Below are 23,878 nucleotides of genomic sequence, written 5' to 3'. Positions count from 1 at the left end.
TATCCATTAGAGCAGTGTTTCTCAAATGAGGGTACGTGTCCCCCTAGGGGTACTCTGGAGGACCGCAGGGGGTACGTGTACCCCTAGGGGGACTCTGGAGGACCAAAGGGGGTACGTGTCCCCCTAGGGGTACTCTGGAGGACCGCAGGGCGTACGTGTCCCCCTAGGGGTACTCTGGAGGACCAAAGGGGGTACGTGTCCCCCTAGGGGGACTCTGGAGGACCAAAGGGGGTACGTGTCCCCCTAGGGGTACTCTGGAGGACCGCAGGGGGTACGTGTCCCCCTAGGGGTACTCTGGAGGACCAAAGGGGGTACGTGTCCCCCTAGGGGTACTCTGGAGGACTGCAGGGGTACGGGATGTAACTTTTCTACGTTTTTGTCGCTGTTTTTGAAGTTTGTCAATTTTTAAAAAATTGTTGTCGCTTTTTATCACTATTTTCGACCTGTTCCTTCATTCATTCATTCATTCATTCCTTCATTCATTCCTTCCTTCCTTCATTCATTCATTCATTCATTCATTCCTTAATTCATTCCTTCAGTCATTCATTCATTCATTCCTTAATTCATTCCTTCATTCCTTCAGTCATTCATTCCTTCAGTCATTCCTTCATTCATTCCTTCATTCCTTCATTCCTTCATTCATTCATTCCTTCATTCATTCATTCATTCCTTCATTCATTCCTTCCTTCATTCCTTCATTCATTCATTCATTCCTTCCTTCATTCCTTCATTCATTCATTCCTTCATTCCTTCATTCATTCCTTCATTCATTCCTTCCTTCATTCATTCATTAATTCATTCCTTCATTCATTCATTCCTTCATTCCTTCCTTCATTCATTCCTTCATTCATTCATTCATTCCTTCATTCATTCATTCCTTCCTTCCTTCCTTCATTCATTCCTTCATTCATTCATTCATTCATTCATTCATTCATTCATTCCTTCATTCCTTCCTTCATTCCTTCATTCATTCATTCATTCATTCCTTCATTCATTCCTTCCTTCATTCATTCCTTCATTCATTCATTCATTCCTTCATTCATTCATTCCTTCCTTCCTTCCTTCATTCATTCATTCATTCATTCATTCCTTCATTCCTTCATTCATTCATTCATTCCTTCATTCATTCCTTCCTTCCTTCCTTCATTCATTCATTCCTTCATTCATTCCTTCATTCCTTCATTCATTAATTCCTTCCTTCATTCATTCATTCCTTCATTGCTTCATTCATTCCTTCCTTCCTTCATTCATTAATTAATTAATTAATTAATTCATTCATTCATTCATTCATTCCTTCATTCCTTCCTTCATTCATTCATTCATTCATTCCTTCATTCATTCATTCCTTCCTTCATTCATTCCTTCATTCCTTCATTCATTCCTTCATTCCTTCATTCATTCCTTCCTTCATTCATTCCTTCCTTCCTTCATTCATTCCTTCATTCATTCATTCCTTCATTCATTCCTTCCTTCATTCATTCATTCCTTCTTTCTTTCCTTCCTTCCTTCCTTCCTTCCTTCCTTCATTCCTACTGTCTTCATTCATTCATTCATTCCTTCCTTCCTTCCTTCCTTCCTACTGTCTTCCTTCCTTCCTTCCTTCCTTCCTTCCTTCATTCATTCATTCTTTCCTTCCTTCCTTCCTTCCTTCATTCCTTCATTCATTCATTCATTCTTTCCTTCCTTCCTTCATTCCTTCATTCCTTCATTCATTCTTTCCTTCCTTCTTTCATTCCTTCCTTCCTTTCTACTGTCTTCTTTTTTTGAAGTTTGTCTTCCTTCTTTCATTCCTTTCTTCCTTCCTTCCTTCCTTCCTTCTTTCTACTGTGTGTTTTTTGGTAACATTTTACTTGAAGGTATCGACATAACTGTGACATGACACTGTCCTGAACGTGTCATAAACGTTATAAACAAGTCATAAACGTTTATGACTTCTGTCATTAAGGGTCATTCGGTTTTTTAAATGACAAGTTGACATTGTTTAGGTTGTCTTGATTAAGACAACTTGACATTAATCAAAGTGACATTACCAGAAGTTGTCTTTGTCATGACAACTTGACATAATGTAACCTGTTAAATGTCAAGTTGTCTTAATAAGGACACTCCAAACTAATTTAATCTACAGTTGTCATGACCAAGACAACTTCTGGTAATGTCACTTTGATTAATGTCAAGTTGTCATAATCAAGACAAGACCGTTAGCTTATTATTTTGATTCATGTTAACTTTGAGAAGTTGCAAAGAATCTCCCTTCATTCATTTTGCCAGATGAAGGTCTAGTACCGAAACGTTGCCTACTGTTACATTATGTTTTAGAGAGAGTTTCTTCAGAGAGAAGACACACCAGCCCGGTAATCGGACGTCGGACCGTCTGGCGAGGTCGGTGACTCGAGTCTGTTCCGTGTGTCCCGTGCCGTCGGCCGTCCGAGGAGCCGTCGGCCTTCATTTGGGCCGACCTGACGTGTTCAGTCGGAGACAGGACAGTCGGGACTCACCTGGAAATGGGGAGCGGATGAGCCTCTCAAAATCTGACGAAGATCTTTTAAACTGACCTTTGTTGATCTGAAATGAAGACAGATTCAGAAACTGCACGGCCTATTTCTCTCTTAAAATGTTTTCAGAAACACGTTTCGGTGAACTATTTTAGTCCAATATGAGATCGTATTCTGAACGAGCCGCCATGACAGTCTGGCTGTGAATTTCCGGAGAAAAAAGAACCACGTGACGCGTTCGTCCAATCAGCTGCCGGTTCTCATTTTCTGGTAAATAATCAGACTGTTAATGGAAACAATACAGAGCGCCGACTGCTGCTATGGAGACGTATTACGTTTCGCGCACGCGCAGAGCGTACGCTCAAGTCGGCGTCTCCTCAGTGTGTTCTGAGGAACTTTTTGGACCTCGGGGACCCGACTGATCAGTCCGACTGGCTTTACTGCCGACAATCGGCCGTCTGGTTGGTGTGTCAGGGCCCTTACACCCTTTGACCTACGTATCCCCCTCCGACGCACCTGTCTCACGTCATGGATGTGAAAAGTATTTTTCTGTAGGCTACTGAAAAACTTTTAAAAAATGAACAAAAACTTGGTGGCTCCCCTGCAGTTACTCTGAGGACCCCATAGGGGCCGCGGACCCCCTGTTGAAGATCTGTATCTTATATGATGAGAACATGACTGTGTCTGACATACTGGACACTGTCGGAGTCTACTGTCTATGGGCGGAGTTAACTAACTCCAGGAGATGGCAGTACTGCAACATTAAGAAGGCAAGCTGCCGTTAAAATCCCCAACAGAAGACTAATTAATACATTTTTTTTTTTCATTTTTCTACACTTTATTGAGAATACAGATATACAAACAAACAAACAAACAGGACACATTAACAAATGCACTTAAATAAAATAGAGACTTTGCCTCTGATCGAGCATAGAAACCTAAAAAAAAACCTAGGACGGAACGTTGTTCTAATCCGGGCAAAGCGGAGACTAAAATCAAACGCACCTTGGTTTGGGGACGACACGTCACCAACTACGTCACTCGCCGTAGCCCCATATGTCAATGCGTAGACCTGCCACATATTCTCTAAGCATTAGCCAGCGGTTAGCATCTGGCTGCCCAGAAATGTCATTATTTACAGAAAAGGATGGACTTTCACTTTTTTATTAGTAAGTATTGAATCATTTAAATGCCGCGAACATAAAACTGTACTGTGTCGACACGGACGTTTAGTAATAATGTGACAAATTCAGGTGTTTTAGCTCGCTGCTGTAGCTAAACACGTTACGATAGTCGCTCTAGCTACACAAACGTCTGATAACGCGTAACCAACGTTACAGCCTACGTGTGTGTTTTACCAATAGTATTTCTTTTTAACATTTTGAGTACGTTTAAGCCGCCCATTACAGCAGCGATATACCCAAACGGATGTCATGTATCACCACTAATGCTAACGTTATTCTAAAGGCCTTTTCTCTTACAATATCTCAGAAGTTGTTAATGTTTCTCCGACATTTTCCTTTTTTAAAAAGGTCACGATGACAAGTGAGGGAAACGGGATGGAGCCGCGGAGCATTAAGCCGAAGCTCCCGTCCACCGCGGACTGATTCCTCATTTACATCTCAACAACAACAACAACAACAACAACAACAACAAGTAGAAGACTATCTGCATCATGGGAAGGTTAGTTTGGTTTGTTGTCATTTTTTTGGGGAATGTAGGTTGACACACACACACACACACACACACACACACACACACACACACACACACACACACACACACCACACACACTCACTCACACACACTCACTCACTCTCTCACACACACACACACACACACACACACACACACACACTCACACACCACACACACACACACACACACACACACACACACACACACCACACACACACACACACACACTCACACACACACCACACACTCACACACCACACACACACACACACACACACACACAAACCCACCCACCCACTCATCCACACCCATATACACACACACCCATATACCCACAGACACACACACTTACACACCACACTCACACACACACACACACACGCACGCTCGCTCGCTCGCTCGCTCACACACACACACACACACACGTACACACACACACACCTCATACTCACACACACGCTCGCTCACTCACACACACACACACACACACACACACACACAAACCCACCCACCCACCCACACCCATATACCCACTCACACACTCTCTCACACACACACACACACACACACACACACACACACACACACACACACACACACACTTGGTTTAACACACCTATAGACCATTTCCCAGTTGTAATCATTCTGAATGGCCCGTTGATTTCCTGCTGCAGTGTTGTGGTTTAAGATTCAAGAGGTTTGACATATGACTCACATGCACAGTAGGGACAACTTACCGTGCAACGAAAAGCTTGCTCTGCCAGTCTTCCTTACATAACGAATATGTCATCAGCTGACAGGAAGTTAACAAGGGGCCAGGCTGTTGCCTAGCAATTGAATTCCATTGAAAAGGTGTATAAAAGGTGAACTGTTGCCTTCATGCAGACGACACAGATCAATTAACGCACGGACAAATAGACCCAAACACAGTTTTTATCCTACTGCAATAACCACTAGAGATGCACCGATCCGACGTTTTCAGTACCGATGCCTGGGCTTTGTGTATCTGTTGATACCCGATACGTTCCGATACCATAGTTGAATTAATAATACACTGTATACTTTCCACCTTATACCTTCCTTCCACCATGTGGAAGAGACTAAAGGCACCAGACCTTCCTAACTAAGACAAAATAACATAGATGTTATGTATTGAATTCTTATTTATTTGTACACACACGTGCGACAGAGAGGGAAAAAAACTAACAAAACTGCATCAGTTCGTGGATCTGTTAATTCTTCCGATCCAGCTATTTTGTAGGGTTGCTCCCTCTTAGTCGACTAATCGGTCGTTTTGGTCTTAGTCAACTAAGATTTCTTTAGTCGATTAGTCATGTTTTATGCTTTTTTCATGCCGAATGACTTATTTCCAAGAAACGTACGAGCACATCTCTGGTAAACACAAGAATTAAAGTGGTGCTTTTGCATGACTCTTTGCGGAGAAACTCAGATTTACAGATCTGTCGATTAAATCAACTAATCGATTAGTCGATACAATTGAATGAGTGTTAGTCGACTAAGAATTTCTTCAATCGAGCAGAGCCCTACTATTTTGTCAATATTGGGACCGATATCCGATCTTAATATTGGATCGGTGCGCCCCTAATAACCACCCTCAATGCTGCAAAAAATAATGTGCAATATGGAAGCTGATGTGAAACAGATCAATGCAATGACAGAAAGTATGCATGTCTGTAGATGGATGTTCATACTGTTTTTTATGCAGTTTTTTATGCAGTGACTGGGTGTGTATGACTGTGTGTGTTTATGTATGCTGCTCTATGTTTCTATTTATTCTTTTTTAAGTAACACTAGCACTTACATTATATTTTTATAGACTCAATGAATGATGCACTGACTGGAGAGCACTTTACATTTCGTTGTACCTGTGACAATGACAATAAAGACCTATTCTATATATCTGTGATATGTTTAGGTATTCAGGCTCTCCTCTCTTATATGTGTGTCGACAGGATCAGCTTTTCGTGCCTTTTCCCGGCCCCGTGGCATTTCAGCGTGTCGTCCCAGGTCCTTCCCCGGCTCCTCACACCTTCCCTCCGACAGCTGCTCTTCCTCGTCCTGCTGCTCGGCCTCATCGGGCTGCTCTACCTGCTGCTCGTCTCTGGGAAGGGACACGGCGGCTGGATCAGGGAGGAAAACCACTTCCACAGGTACATCGCTGCACAGCTGCTCCGTGTTTATATACCGTGTCCATGCTTGGACACGTTTTGGCTAACGATCAGAATATGTTTAAATATCTGATATTTGTAACTCCAAATATCCTGCAGCCACAGACAGATCACGAGACAACCGTCTCTGTACTCGTTATGCATCTCTTTCTAAACACTTAACGTCTCTTTGTAGTCCGTTGCTTCTTTTTTTTTTGTCGTTTTAGGTCTTTTTTTAGTCGTTCTTTATATAAAGGATCTTGTCATGTTTTCAGTTAATTTAATGGTGTCACACTAAAGTGTACCTTCTTACCTTTCTAACAAAATATCATTTTAAGCATTTACCTTAGCTTTGTCTTTACAAGAGTTGGCAAAAGGAAGCTAACACTGTTATTTGCACTTGGGGGGCGTTCGCCCAGGAAAAGCCCCGTGAAAAGCTCTGTGAAAAGACCGGAAAACTGCGTCAGACAGGATGTGTCTGGATATGGCCGATAGCTGCGAACGGTGTCCTAACATGGACTTCAAGATATCTTTATTATCCCAGGAGGGCAATTTGGGTTACAGCCAACAGTAATATATAATAGGGGTGCATGATATATCGACTCAATATTGTTATCGCGATATCACGTTGCGCAATATTATATCGGAAGCGCTGCGTCCCGTCTAGGCCTGCACGATTCAGGGAAAAATATGAATCACGATTTTTTTTTTAGCTTAGAATTGATATCTATTTTGATGCGTTTTCCAGTAATTTTTGTAATTTTACATGTGTTTAAAAATATTGAAATTAATATCTATATCGCAATATTCATAATCGATATCACAATATCAAATTTTGTCAATATTGTGCAACCCTAATATATAAATAACAAACACAAACAATACATAAAGAGCACAAAAAAAGTTATTACAAAAAGTCATTCCCAAAGCTGACAGCAGACTGAATGAATGACCTCTTGAACCTGTTAGTTCAGCATCGCAGCAGATTGTATCTGCACCCTGATGGTAGCAGCCCCCCAGTGGATGCTCGTCTCAGCCAAGATGGATTTAGCTTTCCTTAAGGACCTGTCCTGATACAGCGATGGAGGTTACGTGAATGGTACTCTATATCCATGACGTTCCACTTCAGGGATTGATCTGTTGCCGCCAGAAATTCCGCCAGGTGTCCCTCATTTTGGCCGGATGTGCGTCACCTTCCTCTTTCTTTGTGTTGCCGTTCTAACCTCGGGTGGATTTCTGAGGACTATGGTTAACTGCTCATCAGATCTCTGCAGGGTAAATCCAGACAGCTAGCTAGACTATCTGTCCAATCTGAGTTTTTTTGTTGCACGACTAAAACAAGTTTTGAACGTACACATGTTCCACCAAAACAAGTTCCTTCCTGAGGCTATTTTGCAGAGGCACCGTGGCTCCGTCCGGCGCTTAGCAGCGCCTGAGACGATTGTGATTGGTTTAAAGAAATGCCAATAAACCAGAGCACATTTTTCTCCCATCCCAGAATGCTGTGTGGACTAGGCAGACCCTCCTCCGCAGCGCTGTGGAGGAAGGTCTGGCAATGCGAGACTACATAAATGATGAACACAGGAAATATAGTCTTTAACAATTCTTTGTTGTCCAAAAGGCACTTGGCCCGCGTGACCGATGTGGATGCAACAGATACTAGCAACCCCAACCTGAACTACGGCCTGGTGGTGGACTGTGGCAGCAGCGGCTCCAGGGTGTTTGTGTACTGTTGGCCCCGGCATAACGGCAATCCACATGAACTGCTGGACATCCGGCAAATGAGAGATCAACACCGCAAGCCAGTGGTCATGAAGATCAAACCCGGTAAGATGCACAGGGTTGAATGTAATAGCACTGTTTGTTTGAAGACTCTAAAACGAGGAAATATGATGGACGAAAAACCATTCAGCGTTTGTTCTCATGAACGGGTTCGTGTGATAGCGTACGAAAACGTATGCTTTACTTTTAACTCCACCTCCTAGTCTCGGCTCAGCTTGCTTGGAACCTTCGACCGAGGGCGGTACCAAAAAAGTACAAGGTACTATCCAAAACTTCTGCTAATAGGAAAAACCAAGAAAGGAGCAAGTCGAGCCGTGCCATGCAGTATTAAACGGCGTTCATTTCCTCCAGACTCGATTCATTGTACAACATATTCTCATCAACGGATTTGTGTAATGTCGTAAAACTTGTGAAAAACAGTTCGAATGATATCCTACGAAAGAACACTCCGTCACGTGACGACCGATCACATGACAGTTAAAGTGCTCATATTATGCTCATATCAGGTTCATAATTGTATTTAGAGGTTATATCAGAATAGGTTTACATGGTTTAATTTTCAAAAAACACCATATTTTTGTTGTACTGCACATTGCTGCAGCTCCTCTTTTCACCCTGTGTGTTGAGCTCTCTGTTTTAGCTACAGAGTGAGACCTCTCAGTGCTGTAACATCTTTGTTGGGAGTCGCACATGCGCAGTACCTAGGTAAGGACTACTAGCCAGTCAGAAGCAGAGTATGAGGGCGTGCCCTGACAGTACCTAGGTAAGGACTACTAGCCAGTCAGAAGAAGAGTATGAGGGCGTGTCCTGACAGTAGCTAGGTAAGGACTACTAGCCAGTCAGAAGCAGAGTATGAGGGCGTGCCCTGACAGTAGCTAGGCGAGCATTATAACGTGTGTTCCAAAGTGACCACGTTTGTCTCTGAAGTAAAGGCTGGACTACAATAGAGCTGTTTGGAGCAGTTTGTGAACAGTGTTTTCTGTTGGAGATGGTAAGTCCCTTTGGGGGGGACTTTGGGCTTTTTCACTTTGTAAACCTATAACGTGAACAAAAAAGATATATAACACAATAAAGGAAAGGGGAAAAAGCCAAAAAGCATAATATGAGCACTTTAAAAGCTTTGCATGGTCAGGCACCTGTTTATATCTGGGACCTGCTCCATCCGTACACCACTAACAGGTCCATCAGGTCTTCTAACCAGGGATTACTGGCGGTCCCATGCACGATTTGCGATTTTTAAAACATATTGCAATATTCTGTGATATATTGCAATTGATTACCTTTTTTCAAACTTCAAATTTTTTCCCAATTTCAAATTATGTCCCCAAAAGGAAACTTTGTGAACATCTGTTTTATCTAAAAATATACATTCCTCAGTTTGTTCATCTCACAGACAAACCAAGACCTATATAATAAAAGATCGATACTCGGCGTCTGTGTATCGATACAGTATTGCTAACAACAAAGTGACTGTGAGCCGGGTACAGAGCACGGTGATGTGTCGGTCGTTTCAGCGGCCGTGGCAGTTAAGTTTAGCCAAAAAAAGGTGAGCGTCCTGCGGCGAAGACAGTTAAGTTAAGACACCAAAACGACTACTTAAGATTTGGAAAAAAGATTGTGGTTTGGGTTGAAACAGCGGCCCAGTTAAGTAGTATTCCTGCTAGAGCTTAGATCGGCCCAAAAAAAATCAAGCCCGAACCTACCCGAGCCCGAGCACGTTGCGTCCGAGCCCGGCCCGGCCCGACACATTAACTGTAATTATGAGCCCGAGCCCGATTTAAACCCGACAATTTTTTAACACGTGGGCCGTTATAACTGACGTTCTCAACTACAATTCAGAGTTGTTTGAACTACAGAAATCTGTTTAGAATAATACAACAAGGACGAAGCTGTAAACTGCTGTTAGTTTATTCAGAATGGAACGGATCGCAAATGGATCCGAATGAAGAAACGTAAAAAAAAGAAACAATGATGAACAACATATTGTTGTCACTGCCCACGACTTGTTTAAACTGCTTCCATACCTCCGACTTTCCTCCACACTTGCTCAAAGGTAATTCTCCTGTTTTTCTTTTTTTCCTTTACATCTTCAAGCTCCCGGTGTGATGCGTGCAAGAGGAGGAGACTCCGCGCATGAAGTGCTGCATTTTGTAACTGCAGCCTAAATTTTGTACACATTTGTTACTTTTATATAGCCTATATATATATATATATATTTATAATATTTCTGATTATGGCATAGCTTTCTCCCCACCCAATTAGGCTAAATAGGTAATGGATAAAAAAAAAAAAGAAAAAAGAAAATTGCTTGATCAAGGGTCCGGCCCGTCCCGAGGATAGTGGCGGAAAATAACGGCCCGAGCCTGACACGAGAATCTAAACTCCAGTTCCTGGGTACACCTGGGCGAAGGGGAAGTCTTGTGTTTTCCCCTTAACGTCTTCTGGGACATGAGCTCCTCTCCCCGACTTGAAAGCCCTGTGTTTTGTGACCCAAACATCCACCCCGGCCTCCTCCCTACGAGGACATTTGCGCTCTTATAAAGCGGCAGTCAATGTGGTGCATACGTACTATTGGGTATCGTTTTTTTTTTTTCCAATACCGGTGCTAAAACGATACTTTTAAAATGGTGCCGGTGCCTAAACGGTGCCTGAACCGATACTTTAAAAAGATTTTTTTTAAATATGTACATATTTAAAAAAGAAAAAAGGAGCACAAAACAAGTTGGCGACATTAAAGGACGGCTTGTTTATTGCTAAGGCCATATGGTCAAAATGAAATGACAAAAACAACCATTAGATGGATAAAGGGTATTTTACAATAACTTTGAATGCACCACGAGGCTGGCGAGGCGAGTTTCAAGTGAACGCACCCTCTGTGTTGTTTTTCCGACAACGGCAGCTGCAGACTGTTACGTCTCGGTGTTGGAATCCTCTCCAGGGAAATACAGTCACACCGTTTAACGTCAAGCTGTCAGCATTTCAACCGTGTTTAAGCCAGCTGTTAGCTAACGCTAGGCTAACGTTACCTGCTGCCAAGCGTATTATGTTCACTAGCGTCAAGTGCAGCGATTAGGGGTGGGAATCACCAGAGGTCTCACGATACGATATTATTGCGATTTTAAACATATTGCAATATTCTGCGATATATTGCAATTTATTACCTTTTAACTTCAAATTTTTTTAAACTTTGTCAACATCTATTTTTATCTAAAAAGATACATTTCTCTGTTTGTTCATCTAACTTCAATTGTATTGCTGCAAAATGGGATTGTCAAGCAGACAGACTGACCAACACATACGTATATAATAAAAGATCCATACTTGGCGTCTGTGTATCGATACAGTATTGCCACAGAAAATATCGCGATACTATGCTGTATCGATTTTTTCCCCCACCCCTAACAGCGATGCTTCTGTTGCCTCTAACGTCCGTTTTCGGAGCATCAGAGGACAGCGCTGGCATTTCAGGAGCACTGAAATGAGGCACCGAAATCCGCGTTAGTATTCGGTCCGGTAGATACCAGTTGTTATTGCACCGGTGCCCTATTAGCACCGGGTTTCGGTACCCAACTCTAATACATACAGTAGTAAATTTGTGTAAAACATTCGAATTACAGTGCATTACATTACTTCGCTATATGTACGAATGGTTCATGACAACAGCCTGAACCATTACATGCTAGTTTATTTACTCTCTATAAGATATATATGTTTGGTTCTTTATGTTGTTTCCTTTGTAGGTATCTCTGAATTGGCTAAAACACCTGAGAAAGCCAGCGATTACATCTATCCACTGCTGAGCTTTGCAGCCCAACACATTCCCAAAAATAAACACCAAGAAACTCCCTTGTACATCCTGTGCACCGCGGGAATGAGAATCCTCCCTGAAAGGTACAGTCGGCCTCAATGAGCGTCATCTTATAATGTAAACCTGCTGTACTTCCAGAAGCCAGTAGTACATTTTATTTTTTTTTTAAGTACATTTTATGCTGAAGTTGATTGTTTGTTTGATTTCAGTCAACAAGAAGCTCTTCTTGAGGATCTGCGAACAGACATCCCAGTCAACTTCAACTTCCTCTTCTCTGACTCGCACGTGGAAGTGATTTCTGGGAAACAGGAAGGTAAATAAAAGGAATAGATATAATAAATAAAAAAAACAGTATGCTCAACTAAAAGGTATCACAGTTACAGCTTTATTTAGATTCATGCTTTTATAAAACATTGTGAATATGTAATAACATTTAATGATACAGTGCCATAGTTTTGATTCACCACTTTATTGGCGTTGAAAGATTTCCTGACACAGTAACATGGTACACAAAGGCTACGTTCAGACTGCAGGCAAAAGTGGCCCAAATCAGATTTTTTTGGGGGTCATGTGACCAGGTCAGACTTCTTCAGAAGTAGTGTGAACACTCAAATCTTACCCAGATCTGATTTTTTCAAATCAGATTTAGACCACTTCCATATGTGGTCCTGAATCAGACCCAGGTCGGATTTGATGCGACTTTTACGTCAATCTACATCGACATTTGTCACAATTATGCGCCGACGGGAGCTAGCCCTAGACACAGACAGTAGAATTAAAAACTTGACTAGGCCTACAACGTGGAGAACAGTGATGGAGCAGGTCAATAGAGGGAGAGGGAGGTGTTAGGCCAAAATAGCCGATTTGTCTCTCTTTCTCTTCATTCTTCTCCTCCTCAGCATCTGCTCATTAATGTTACGGCTGCCATTACACAAACATTTTGAAACAAAAGCAAAAATGCTGCCTTCCTCCATAACCTCCCTAACTTTATTGCAACAGTGAGCACTAAATGTCATGTCTATTGTTCTTTTTTGCGCATGCGAGTCTGTTCAAAACCGCAAGCAGTTCACACTGGAATCAGATATAGCCACATTTTAAAAGGTAACGTGAACAGCCAAACAAAAAAAAATCGGATCTGAGCAAAAAAATCTGAATTAAGCATTAAGACTTGCGGTGTGAACGTAGCCAAATGCTCCGTTTTGACGTGGTTTCTAAAATCAGATCTGAGTGATCGGATCACAAGTGGACAGCTCTCGGAGAGACACAGCAGCGGCTGTTAAAGCGTCTTTCATTTCTTATCATTTTCACAACAAAAGTCCCCGGGTGTTTTGTTATTTAAATGCTTTTATTATGAAGTGGAAAAATCAGGAAATGTTGGGTCTTAAATTGGGTTGTGTCATATAGTGTTATGACTTTTTCTTTTATCTGCTGGTTCCACAGCCTCACAGTGAAAGACAGAAACAGTCTGAACAGTGGAGTCAAAACTAGATTTAAATTCTCTTTGTAATCAACAAATCTTGCGCAAAGCAACGAGCGTTTTGTCTTCTTTAGATCATGTTCTTCAGAGGGAATTTTCTCTGTTGCCATTAAGACGTCGTTATATTTGACCTGCTTTGAAAACTAATCTGCACTTTAATTCTTTTATGCCTTCTGCAATTTGACTTTTAAATGGATAACTACTCTCTAGGGTGTAGGCCTATATGTAGGTGTAGGTGCTGTGTGTGTGTGTGTGTGTGTGTGTGTGTGTGTGTGTGTGTGTGTGTGTGTGTGTGTGTGTGTGTGTGTGTGTGTGTGTGTGTGTGTGTGTGTGTGTGTGTGTGTGTGTTGTCTGTAGCTGCTGTTGTAGTAAATTAATAGATCCGACGCCAAAGCCAGATTAATGGCTCGGACCCAAACGCCAACTGCCCTTTTTCAGATACTTTTCCTGTTTCTCTTCCAAGTATGACAAAATCCCAAAAGGTCAGAATCAGATATGTGGCCGGGTTGGTTCAGTGGGTAGAGCAGGCGCACATATACTTGGAGGTCTGTGCCTTGACGCAGAGGTCCAGGGTTCGAATCCGACCTGTAATGATTTCCTGCATGTCTCCCCTCCCCCCCCCTCCTCTCTCTCTCCCCTTTCTCACCTAGCTGTCCTGTCGGAAAAAAAAGTCAGAATCAGATGTAAAAAAGAGAGTTTAATGTGCTTGAAAAGAGTTCAACACAAAATAACCTGAATAAGTTCCGTACAGCTTATTAAGGATTTCTTTGTCTGGTGCTGTCTTATATCTACCAAAATAGACTTTCCCCCAAAATAAATCCTCCAATGACAGTCTTCAGGACATGCTGCTTAAAAATCCAACTGGATACTTTTGAGTCTAAGGACCTCCTTCTCAGGGAAGTCCCCTGTTGATGTCATATTGCTGACTTGGCTCTCTTTTAGCTGATTCCACATTTCCCGGACCAACAGCCTGAGGCCTTGGCTTGGTGCCAGTGTCTGACTCTGTAGATGGCAGCAGCATGTATAGGCAGACACAAGACTTCACCTGTCTATACCGCAGAGACACACGTCATATACGTGCCCCTAATTTAATTATAAACCAGATTTTATCACATTTTGACACAACACTGCTCTTAACGAATTGCTCCTTATGGGATTAATAAAGTTGTTGAATTCAATTCAGTGTTTCCCACACATAGACTAATGTGTGGCGGTGCGCCTCTCTATCAACACCGGCCGCCGCGCATTGCATTTCGTTATTAATTTCTTTTTTGAACACTATTTAAAACACGTTCTTCTGCATTTCCTTTCCCTGCTCTCCTCCGTCTCTCTGTCACTTGTGTCTCGCTCACACACACACACACACACACACACACACACACACACACACACACACACACACACACACACACAGCTCCTCCCACCGTGCGGTATTTGGTGTTTTTAGCCCCCAATGTCGCCTTCCAGGCAGCGCGGCAATGGTTATGTCAAAGAAGTTATGTTAGTGTTAAGGTGAGGGTTAGCTGCCTGTAAGGCGACATCGGGGGCTTAAAACACCATCAAGTCCACCGTGCACACAGCGTCTGTCTTATTATAAACGTATTATAAATAATGTTATATATTATATTAATATATATTTGTTTTTTTAGATACTTTTCTGGTTTCTTTCCTTGTGTGTTAGTTTTATACTTGTTAGAGTTTATATTTGCTTTTCCTTTTCACGAGCCATGAAATGTTTTGGTATGTCCGTATTAATGTTGTTTTGGACCCCAGGAAGGCGTCAGCTAATGGGGATCCTTATAATAAACCAAACTAAACATTTTGTCATCATTTGCTTCAGGTGTCTATGCATGGATTGGAATAAACTTTGTCCTCGGGAGGTTTAACCACGTGCACAATGGTAGGGGCCGAAGCAAGTAGTACTTCTAAAAAAGTAAATTTTTACACATGGTGAACCCACCCTGCCTGACTCTGTCACCTCTTTTTTTTGTGTCCATCTTTGAAGATGGGGAAGCTGTGGTGGAGGTGAATGTCCCCGGCAGTGATCAGCAGGAGGCGCAGGTGAGGAAAAGGACTGCCGGTGTCCTGGACATGGGCGGGGTCTCCACACAGATCGCATACGAAGTGCCCAAAACTGTAAGCTTTGCTTCTCCACAACAGGTTATTATCCACAACCAATTCTGTTATTGTGCTGTTTTTGTTTTTGTCACTCAACCTTTGTTTCTTCTCCCTCCTTCCAACCTCTGTCATTCCCTGGTTTAAACCATGTATGCACCATTTTTGTCCCGCGGAGAGGATCTGCTCTCCATTCATCACTGTTGAAGTCACACTGTGAGCCTGCTGCATGACTCCATAGCAGGATTTTTGTTCTGAGATCATTAATGCATGTACTTAAGAGACGGTTAAATGCAATGGAAGTTGTTCATGTCGAGTTTTGGTTGTGCTGTAGTGATTGATTTACATTAGCAGGTTTGGCACACAGGGCTTTTTTTCTTTTGGCTCTCGTAGTTTTCTCTTTACACCACATGATTCTCAATTTAATTTTCCTCATCATCATCTAGTTAGACAGCTTTTGTTCCATATTGTTTTGAGATACATTAAAGGGTAATTTTGAGGGTTTTTATTGCAACCTGGACTCCACTGTCTTCCATTCATTGGTGACAACATTATGGAAAGGATCCCTACCGAGATAGACCTTTTTGGTAAAGAGTAAGATCCTTTTTGTTTAATGTGAAACAGCCAAACACACAGAGTCCATGTAAATAATCAGTACTTTTAGCGTGTATAGAGCCAGCATATCTCCACATGTAAATGGGTGAATTAAGGGTTAATTTCAACCAAACCAGAGTGGTGATTGTTGGAACAGTGGAAAGATGAACCAAGACGGCTTTTGATATTTTTATTTTGTTTCTGTCGACTTTGAATGAAGTGTGTTCTACGATGATAAAAGTAGTGTTTATTTAAATGGAGTCTGGTGAGTTTGGTGATGGTCATTTCGGGGCTGTTTCTGGTTAAACAAAAAAGATCTTACTGTTTAACTAAAAGGTCTATCTCTGTAGGGATCCTTTCATAATGTTGTCAAACACTTAAAATATTATTCTCAAAACAGCACTTTCAGTGAACGAAAATTGATGGTGCACAATTGCCCGTTAATGTTACATTGCAGCTTGTTTCGCTGACTCCAGCGGTCACGCTTAATACTGGACCAGTTTTAAAGATTGTTGTTCCCATCAGTCTCTTAAAAACACAAACATGGGAAAATAGGGTCCAGGTTGAAACACAACAGAGTTTAACAGTATACTAAATGGTTTTCTTGTTTCCTAGGAGGAAGTTGCCAAGAACTTACTGGCTGAGTTCAACTTGGGCTGTGACGCACATCGCACCGAGCATGTGTATCGTGTTTACGTGTCCACCTTCCTCGGGTTCGGAGGAAATGCAGCCCGCCAAAGATACGAGGAGAGTGTCATCAAAAACACCGCCACTCGAAACAAGTGAGATGCACAGCCAGATCACTTTTTCTTTGCTAAATGTTTTCCGTCCCAGTCGGTAAAGTTTTTACACCATGTTTCTGATTTCTCCAGACTCTTAGGGCAGCGTAACGGTGAGACGGCAGACTCTCCGCTCCTGGACCCTTGTCTGCCCGCAGACCTGCAGGATGAAATCGGTCCGTCTACTCAGAAGCTCTATCTGCGAGGCACAGGAGACTTTGACCAGTGTAGACAGATTCTCCAGCCGTTCCTCAACCGCACCAACGAGACCCTGACCTCGCTCAGCGGCGTCTACCAGCCGGCCATCGAGTACGGCAACAGTCAGTTCTACGGCTTCTCTGAGTTCTACTACTGCACGGAGGATGTGCTGCGCATGGGCGGCGATTATAACGCTTCCAAATATGCCCAAGCTGCCAAGGTAAAATGTTTTCAGAAACACATTTCGGTGAACTATTTTAAAAAAAAAAAGAAGTGAGTTTCCAAACAAGCCACCATGTTTTAAAATCCGGGAGCCCCACGTGAAGCGCTCGTCCAATCAGCTGCAGCCAATCGCAGTTGTAAGGGGGCGGAGCCTGTTTTCTTTGCTTGTAAGTGGTCAGTAAAAAGAAACTGATAACCGCTAGTGGCGATCAAGCGTCCAATGCTAGAAGTGAGGCGATCCCTGCCGTCAGAAAACGCCACAGTGGCAACATACCTTAGAACTGACATTTTGATATTTGACTTGGTGACTAAATGCTCGCTGCACACGTAACGTTGGACATAACGTTAGCTTAATGTCTCCCCGTTCTTTCTGCTGATTCCTCACGTCTGTTTCCACTTTGTCTTCATAAAAGCTCCGTTTTTAGGTGGGCAGCTTATAAAAACTTAAGTTATGGGTTCTTTACATTGTTGGTAGTGCTTATCATCACACGGCAGCTTTTAGGCATTTTTCTGTAGTTTGCTAGCGGACGGAATCAACGAGGAGGAAACCTCCACGCAATACAAGTCAACAGAGAGCGGAGCGTTGTTGTAGGGGCGGGACTTTAATGCGCTCTGTCTCTATCAGAGATGCACTGAATCCAGGATTTGGCTTCGGATTCGGCTGAATATTGGGCTTTTTGACGGGGTTCTGTTTCTGGCGAACCTTAGAATTTTTTCCCACCGAACCCTACGCTTGCACTAGGCGTGCTACGCTGATCGCCGTAATGATGGCGCCGTTGATTACGGGAAGGTGTTTACGTAGGTGGAGCGTTCAATGCAGTAGGCTGTGAGAAAGTGGAACTTGTGAGCAGAAAAAGTGTAGTTTGGCAGTACTTTCAGTCAAAAGAAGGCCATTCAAGTCCAGCTACACGTTCAGTCTGCAATGCTGATTAGTCTGGTGGTGGCGAGGACCCTAAACTATACACAACATCACCGCTGTTACAACATCTGGTATGAAACATCTGAAAGAATACGAGTTGTGCATGAAGGAATCTACAGACAGCAGCCAGAATGCAGCAACTTCAGGTACGGCAAAGGAAGGACAGTCACTGTTTACTTCATTAATGTGTTTACTGTGTTCATGGATTGAGGAAGGGAGGAGGATTCAGTATTCGGTTTCGGAATCAACCGAATCTTAACCAGTGGATTCGGTATTCGGCCGAACCCCCAAAAACCTGGATTCGGTGCATCCCTAGTCTCTATGAAGCATGTCATATAATAAATACTTATTTGTAAACGACGGAGGTTAACATCGTATTTCTGACCACTAGAAAGGTTCCTGATGTTGTGCTTTAACATTCACAGAGTTACTGTTCGACCCAGTGGCAGACTCTGAGGGAGCGCTTCGACTCCGGCCTGTACGCCTCACACGCTGACCTTCACAGACTGAAGTAAGTCTCACCGGATTGTCAAACCGCTTCTAAAGCTCGCCGTACCGGTCGGTTACGTGTCAGAAAAAGATGCCTGCTAGCGTCACGAAGAATGTTCATCGATGTCTTTATGCTCCTGCCTGCAGGTACCAGTGTTTTAAATCAGCATGGATGTATGAAGTGCTGCACTCAGGCTTCTCGTTCCCAGCCAATTACAAAAACCTGAAGACCGCCCTGTTGGTCTATGATAAGGAGGTCCAGTGGACGCTCGGAGCGATTCTCTACAGAACACGGTTTCTGCCTCTGAGGTAAGATTTTCTGTCACATATGCCCCGTTCTTGGTCACTTTACTGATGAAGCTTTAAGGGCTTAAGATCCGCAGGGTCTCACTACGCTCCTCATGTGAAGCCGTACAACTGAATGAGATCAGCACACTGTGATGTCATCATCCCTAATCACAGCTCGATTTATAACAAGCAGCGGCAATCCTAGTCCATCTTTACTTCCATCACAAACGCTCGTCCCTTTGTAACACACGTTATAATGCTCACCTAGCTGCTAGCATGGCACGCCCTCATACTCTGCTTCTGACTGGCTAGTAGTCCTTACCTAGGTACTGTCAGGGCACGCCCTCATGCTCTGCTTCTGACTGGCTAGTAGTCCTTACCTAGGTACTGTCAGGACACGCCCTCATACTCTGCTCCTGACTGGCTAGTAGTCCTTACCTAGGTACTGAGCATGTGTGATTCCCAACAAAGATGTAACAGAAGTGAGAGGTCTCACTCTGTAGCTAAAACAGAGAGCTCAACACACAGGGTGAAAAGAGGAGCTGCAGCAATGTACAGTACAACAAAAATATGGTGTTTTTTTGAAAATTAAACCATGTAAACCTATTCTGATATAACCTCTAAATACAATTATGAACCTGAAAATAAGCATAATATGAGCACTTTTGCATTTAACGAACACGGCCCTGAACTGACTTGTTTGTTCACACGGTAACGTTTGTCTCTTCCAGGGACATCCAGCAGGAAAGTCTGAAAGCGGTGCACTCTCACTGGCGACACAGCTTCTCCTTTGTCAACAACCACTACTTATTCCTGGCTTGTTTCTTCATCGTCTTGTTGTCCATCATGCTGTACTTACTGCGCCTCCGCCGCATCCATCGGCGCACGGCGCAGTCCTGCACGCCTTCCTCCGTGCCGTGGTTGGAGGAGGGCCTCGGCTCACCCACAATCCCTATCAACCTCTAAACTTCTAAAGTCCGACTCTCCAAAGCCGATCTCATTTTTCTCTCCGAGAGGATCTGCTTGTCCAGTGAGCGTTTTCAAAAGTCTGCGAAACCCTTCAGAGATGCTGGTGAGAATCGATCATCGTGTGTGAGTCTTCAGACTTACCGGAGCCATGAAAATCTTCTGTGTTTTGAAGTTATTTTGTTTAATAATGCAACAGATTCTCACTCCCATCGCGTAAAACACAGACGCTTGGTCAGGTGCCTTTGGCGTTGCTATTGACGCTAAAAGTCTCCTTTAGCATCATATCTAAACACGCTTGGTCGGGACTATCGGCGTCACTTTTGACGCTGTTAGGTTAAGGAAAAGGTCGTGGGTGGGCTTACGTTTCCATGACTCGCTGGAAGAACAGGACGGTTGGGTTTAGGAAACGAGACTTGCGGGACACGATCCCCGCTCTCCTGGGTAAAACTCCTGTGTGGTTTGACCCATCCACCCCCCCAACCAACCTCCCTATGTGGATTTTTGGCCTTTCGTACTACTCGCTACCGTTGTCGCTCTTAGTGCTACGTCATCTTCTAGCCCCGTGTAGCTGCTGCTCTCCCCGGTGAGTTCTACAAACACACTGAAGGGCGCTTTTTGCGTCGCTTCAGACGCTGACAGCCACTGTCCAAACGTCTGTATTTTATGCGTTCGGAGTGAGAACGGGTTGAATAATGACATGTCTTCTATTTTATTTCTGTAAAAGACAAACTCAACAGTACTTAATCTTCAATACCTACATGAATATGTAGTCTATACTTTTGAATTTCACAAAGCTTGACATACTGTATTTGCCTTTTTTTTTTAATGCCTTTTTATGTCTACGGTCACGTCTTCTCTTCTTTTTGTTTAATGGTACAAGCACTTGACATTTCTACAGGAACCTCACATGGTCCGGGTATCATTAATCTGTGAGTCATTTGTCATTAGAAAATGATAAAAAAAAAAAAAACATTTATTTGTTTTTAAACCAAAAAACGGAAAACCCCTTCTTGGTCTCAGAATCTGAGCCCCTAAAGGGACATGGGGGAATTTTTTTGTATTTGTCGTGCTCACAAGAAACTTTCTAGTCTTGTCTTCATCACTTTATTTCGGAAAAAAAACATGTACGGTAGTGAACGGGGAGAGACAAATAATGATCTGATCCAGAATGAATTGAGCCATGGATTACATATATGATGTTCGTCAGTTTAAAGGAACACGCCGACTTATTGGGACTTTGTCTTATTCATCGTATCCCCCAGAGTTAGACAAGTCCATACATACCCTTCTCATCTCCGTGTGTGTTGTAACTGTCTGACGCCCCCACCGCTAGCCTAGCTTAGCACAGAACCTGGAAGTAACCGGCTCCATCTAGCCTACTGCTCCCAATAAGTGACAAAATAACGCCAACATTTTCCTATTTACATGTTGTGATTGAAGCAAAGAAAACGGCTGCAGCTGATTGGACGAAAGCCTCACGTGGGTCTGTCTGCTCCGGGATTTCAAAACCGACCTTAACGGCGGCTCGTTCGGAATACAATCTCGTATTTTACGAAAATAGTTCACCAAAACGTGTTTCTGAACACATTTTAAGCGAGAAATAGGCTGTGCGGTTGCTGGTCGACAACGGTCAGTTTAAAAGATTTCCGTCAGCTTTTGAGAGGCGGCGAGCCGAGCCGGCCGCTCCTCATTTGCATAAAGTTGGCTGGATACAACTTTATGCAAATGAGGAGAGAGCGACTCGATGCCCCGCTTCTCCAAAGTCCCCGCAACGCTACCAGAATGCATTGCACGGCTGCTCCCATAGAGATGAATGTGAAGCGGGGAACGACGCTGCCAGTGGACACACCCCGTTATACTTCAACCGTTTTACGACAAACTGAGACTTTCTTCACTTGCAAAATTATCTTTTAATGTGACGAACATCATATGTGTAATCCATGGCTCAGTTCAAACGGGATCAAATGATAATTTGTCTCCCCACGTTCACTACCGTACGTATTTCTTCCGAAATCAGGGACACGTTCAGTCTCAAAACGGTGTGCACCGTGTTGCTACGGTGTTGCTACGGTGTCCTGGTTGAACGACATGTTCCCTCTCGCCTCTCTTGTACAGCGCCTTTTTCATTCTTCAATCGAAAAGTATAATGATGAAAGGAATTGCCAAAAGCTATAAAAATATGGCCCGTTTCTGATTGATTTTTTTTTAATTTGTTTTTTTTTTATTCTGACACCAGTAACGTTTTATTTTTTCTTCATTTGTGTTTTTAAAACAAATAACAAATGTATGTTTTTTTCATTTTGTATTTACAAATGAATTACGGACCTTAAATGCAATACAATCTGAAGTGTGTGTGTGTGTGTGTGTGTGTGTGTGGGTGTGTGTGTCTCTCTCTATATGTGTGTGGGTGTGGGTGTGTGTGTCTCTCTCTGTGTGTGTGTGTGTGTGTGTGTGTGTGTGTGTGTGTGTGTGTGTGTGTGTGTGTGTGTGTGCGTGCGCGTGCGCGTGCGCGTGCGCGTGCGCGTGCGCGCGCGCGCGTCAACATGACGATAGCCTTTTGATAGCTAAACTAGTGCAATACATGTCCTGTCACTGTCGGGGAAACTCTCCTGAACACATCATCTTCTCTTTTCGTTTTGAGAGAATCATTCTCTTTTAAAGCCCCGCTGAAGTTCGTGTGTTTGGTCATCTGACTTTTAGGTCGGATCCCGTTGCATATATTTACGTTGGGGCTTCATTTTCAGAAGCTGTCATATCACTGCTGTGAGGGGATTGTAAATGAGAGCACATGCCCCATTATTTATATGAGAATGGTCTTTAGTGAAATGTTTGCACAGATCAATGTGAAATAAGTGTCGTCACATTGTAATTCAATAATGATAAAGTTTTACGGTAAACTTGTGGCTGGCTGTTTTATTTCATGAGGAGAAGATCAGACTACAGCGTCGGGCTGGGCGATAATTTAATATATCGTTGAGATTTCAAGACACAATTATGTAACCTCCTGTTGTCCTCGGGTCAAATTTTACCCATTTATAAAAAGTTTCTATATCAGAAATGTGTGTTTCTTTCAACCAAATCAAAGAAAATCATCTCTAACCTTTAGGCCACCACTGCCCAACCAGTGCCAACCTTACCTCTGCGTCTGCCACAGCCCTGCTTGCTGACCGTTTCCGTCCTGTGCAGATGGTAATATCTGCTTGGTGGACCAATTGGTCACTACTGTCGCGAAGCATTATCACCTGCCGGGCTTTGGCCACCTTAAACTCTTCAACAACAGATGTTAATGGCAGCTGTAGCTTGCTTTCTGTACAGGCCGATACAGCTCAGGAATCAAGCTACAGCTGCCATTAACATCATCAATATAAATACTCATTATATTTCTGCATTAAAAATGAACTAAATTAAAAATACTAAACTTTTATCAGCAAAATGTACTCATCAAAAGTACTAATTATGCAGAAGGGCCATTTTCAATAGGGTTATATAATTATATATAATTTAACCTGTAACTGATGCAATAACATGTAAGCAGTATATTTCAGTGCCTTAAACTTTTTAAAACATTTCATTGACTTTGGGGTAGAACTCTATGACAGTGTATCATATTTCATAGTCTAAAGATATATTTTCTATGTAAAACAATCTGTAGTAATAATGATCAAATATATGGTTGTAGAGAATAAAGTTTATATCATCCTCTGATGTGGAGTGGAAGTATTAAGTGGCATGAAATGGTACAAGTAGCCTATCCCTCAAAATTGTACTTAAGCATAGAATACAATACTTAAGTAAATGTACTTAGCTACTTTTCATCAATAGAAATCAATATTAGGATCCTACTATTTTTTATAGGCTATTAATACCACACGGCTAGTGT

General features: G+C 42.7%; 1 protein-coding gene across 2 annotated transcripts; it reads left to right on the top strand.

Annotated features, from left to right (window-relative positions):
- The first annotated feature begins 3,557 nt into the window (after positions 1-3,557).
- entpd4 (ectonucleoside triphosphate diphosphohydrolase 4) lies at positions 3,558-20,290 on the top strand. 2 transcript variants are annotated; one of them, XM_031305098.2, is made up of 13 exons: positions 3,558-3,661; positions 4,025-4,175; positions 6,164-6,361; positions 7,980-8,185; positions 11,881-12,031; positions 12,158-12,261; positions 15,266-15,325; positions 15,431-15,561; positions 16,750-16,916; positions 17,007-17,331; positions 18,678-18,763; positions 18,889-19,050; positions 19,761-20,290. In XM_031305098.2, exons 2-13 carry the CDS (start codon positions 4,168-4,170, stop codon positions 19,993-19,995), a joined length of 1,833 nt encoding a protein of 610 aa, XP_031160958.1. In that variant the 5' UTR covers positions 3,558-3,661; positions 4,025-4,167; the 3' UTR covers positions 19,996-20,290. The 2 variants fall into 2 exon arrangements, with proteins under 2 accessions (XP_031160958.1, XP_031160957.1); XM_031305097.2 differs by having other exon boundaries at positions 15,431-15,585; positions 19,761-20,289.
- The last annotated feature ends 3,588 nt before the right edge of the window (positions 20,291-23,878 follow it).

The sequence above is a fragment of the Sander lucioperca genome, chromosome 2 (genome assembly GCF_008315115.2).
Source record: "Sander lucioperca isolate FBNREF2018 chromosome 2, SLUC_FBN_1.2, whole genome shotgun sequence".
NCBI classification, from domain to species: domain Eukaryota; kingdom Metazoa; phylum Chordata; class Actinopteri; order Perciformes; family Percidae; genus Sander; species Sander lucioperca.
This window is presented reverse-complemented; position numbering and strand designations above follow the sequence as displayed.

Excerpts from the sequence above, each read along its gene's own strand:
- entpd4 (XM_031305097.2), top strand. Across the intron at positions 6,362-7,979 it reads GAGGAAAACCACTTCCACAG|GCACTTGGCCCGCGTGACCG; the intron begins GTACATCGCTGC and ends GTTGTCCAAAAG. Across the intron at positions 17,332-18,677 it reads AATATGCCCAAGCTGCCAAG|AGTTACTGTTCGACCCAGTG; the intron begins GTAAAATGTTTT and ends TAACATTCACAG.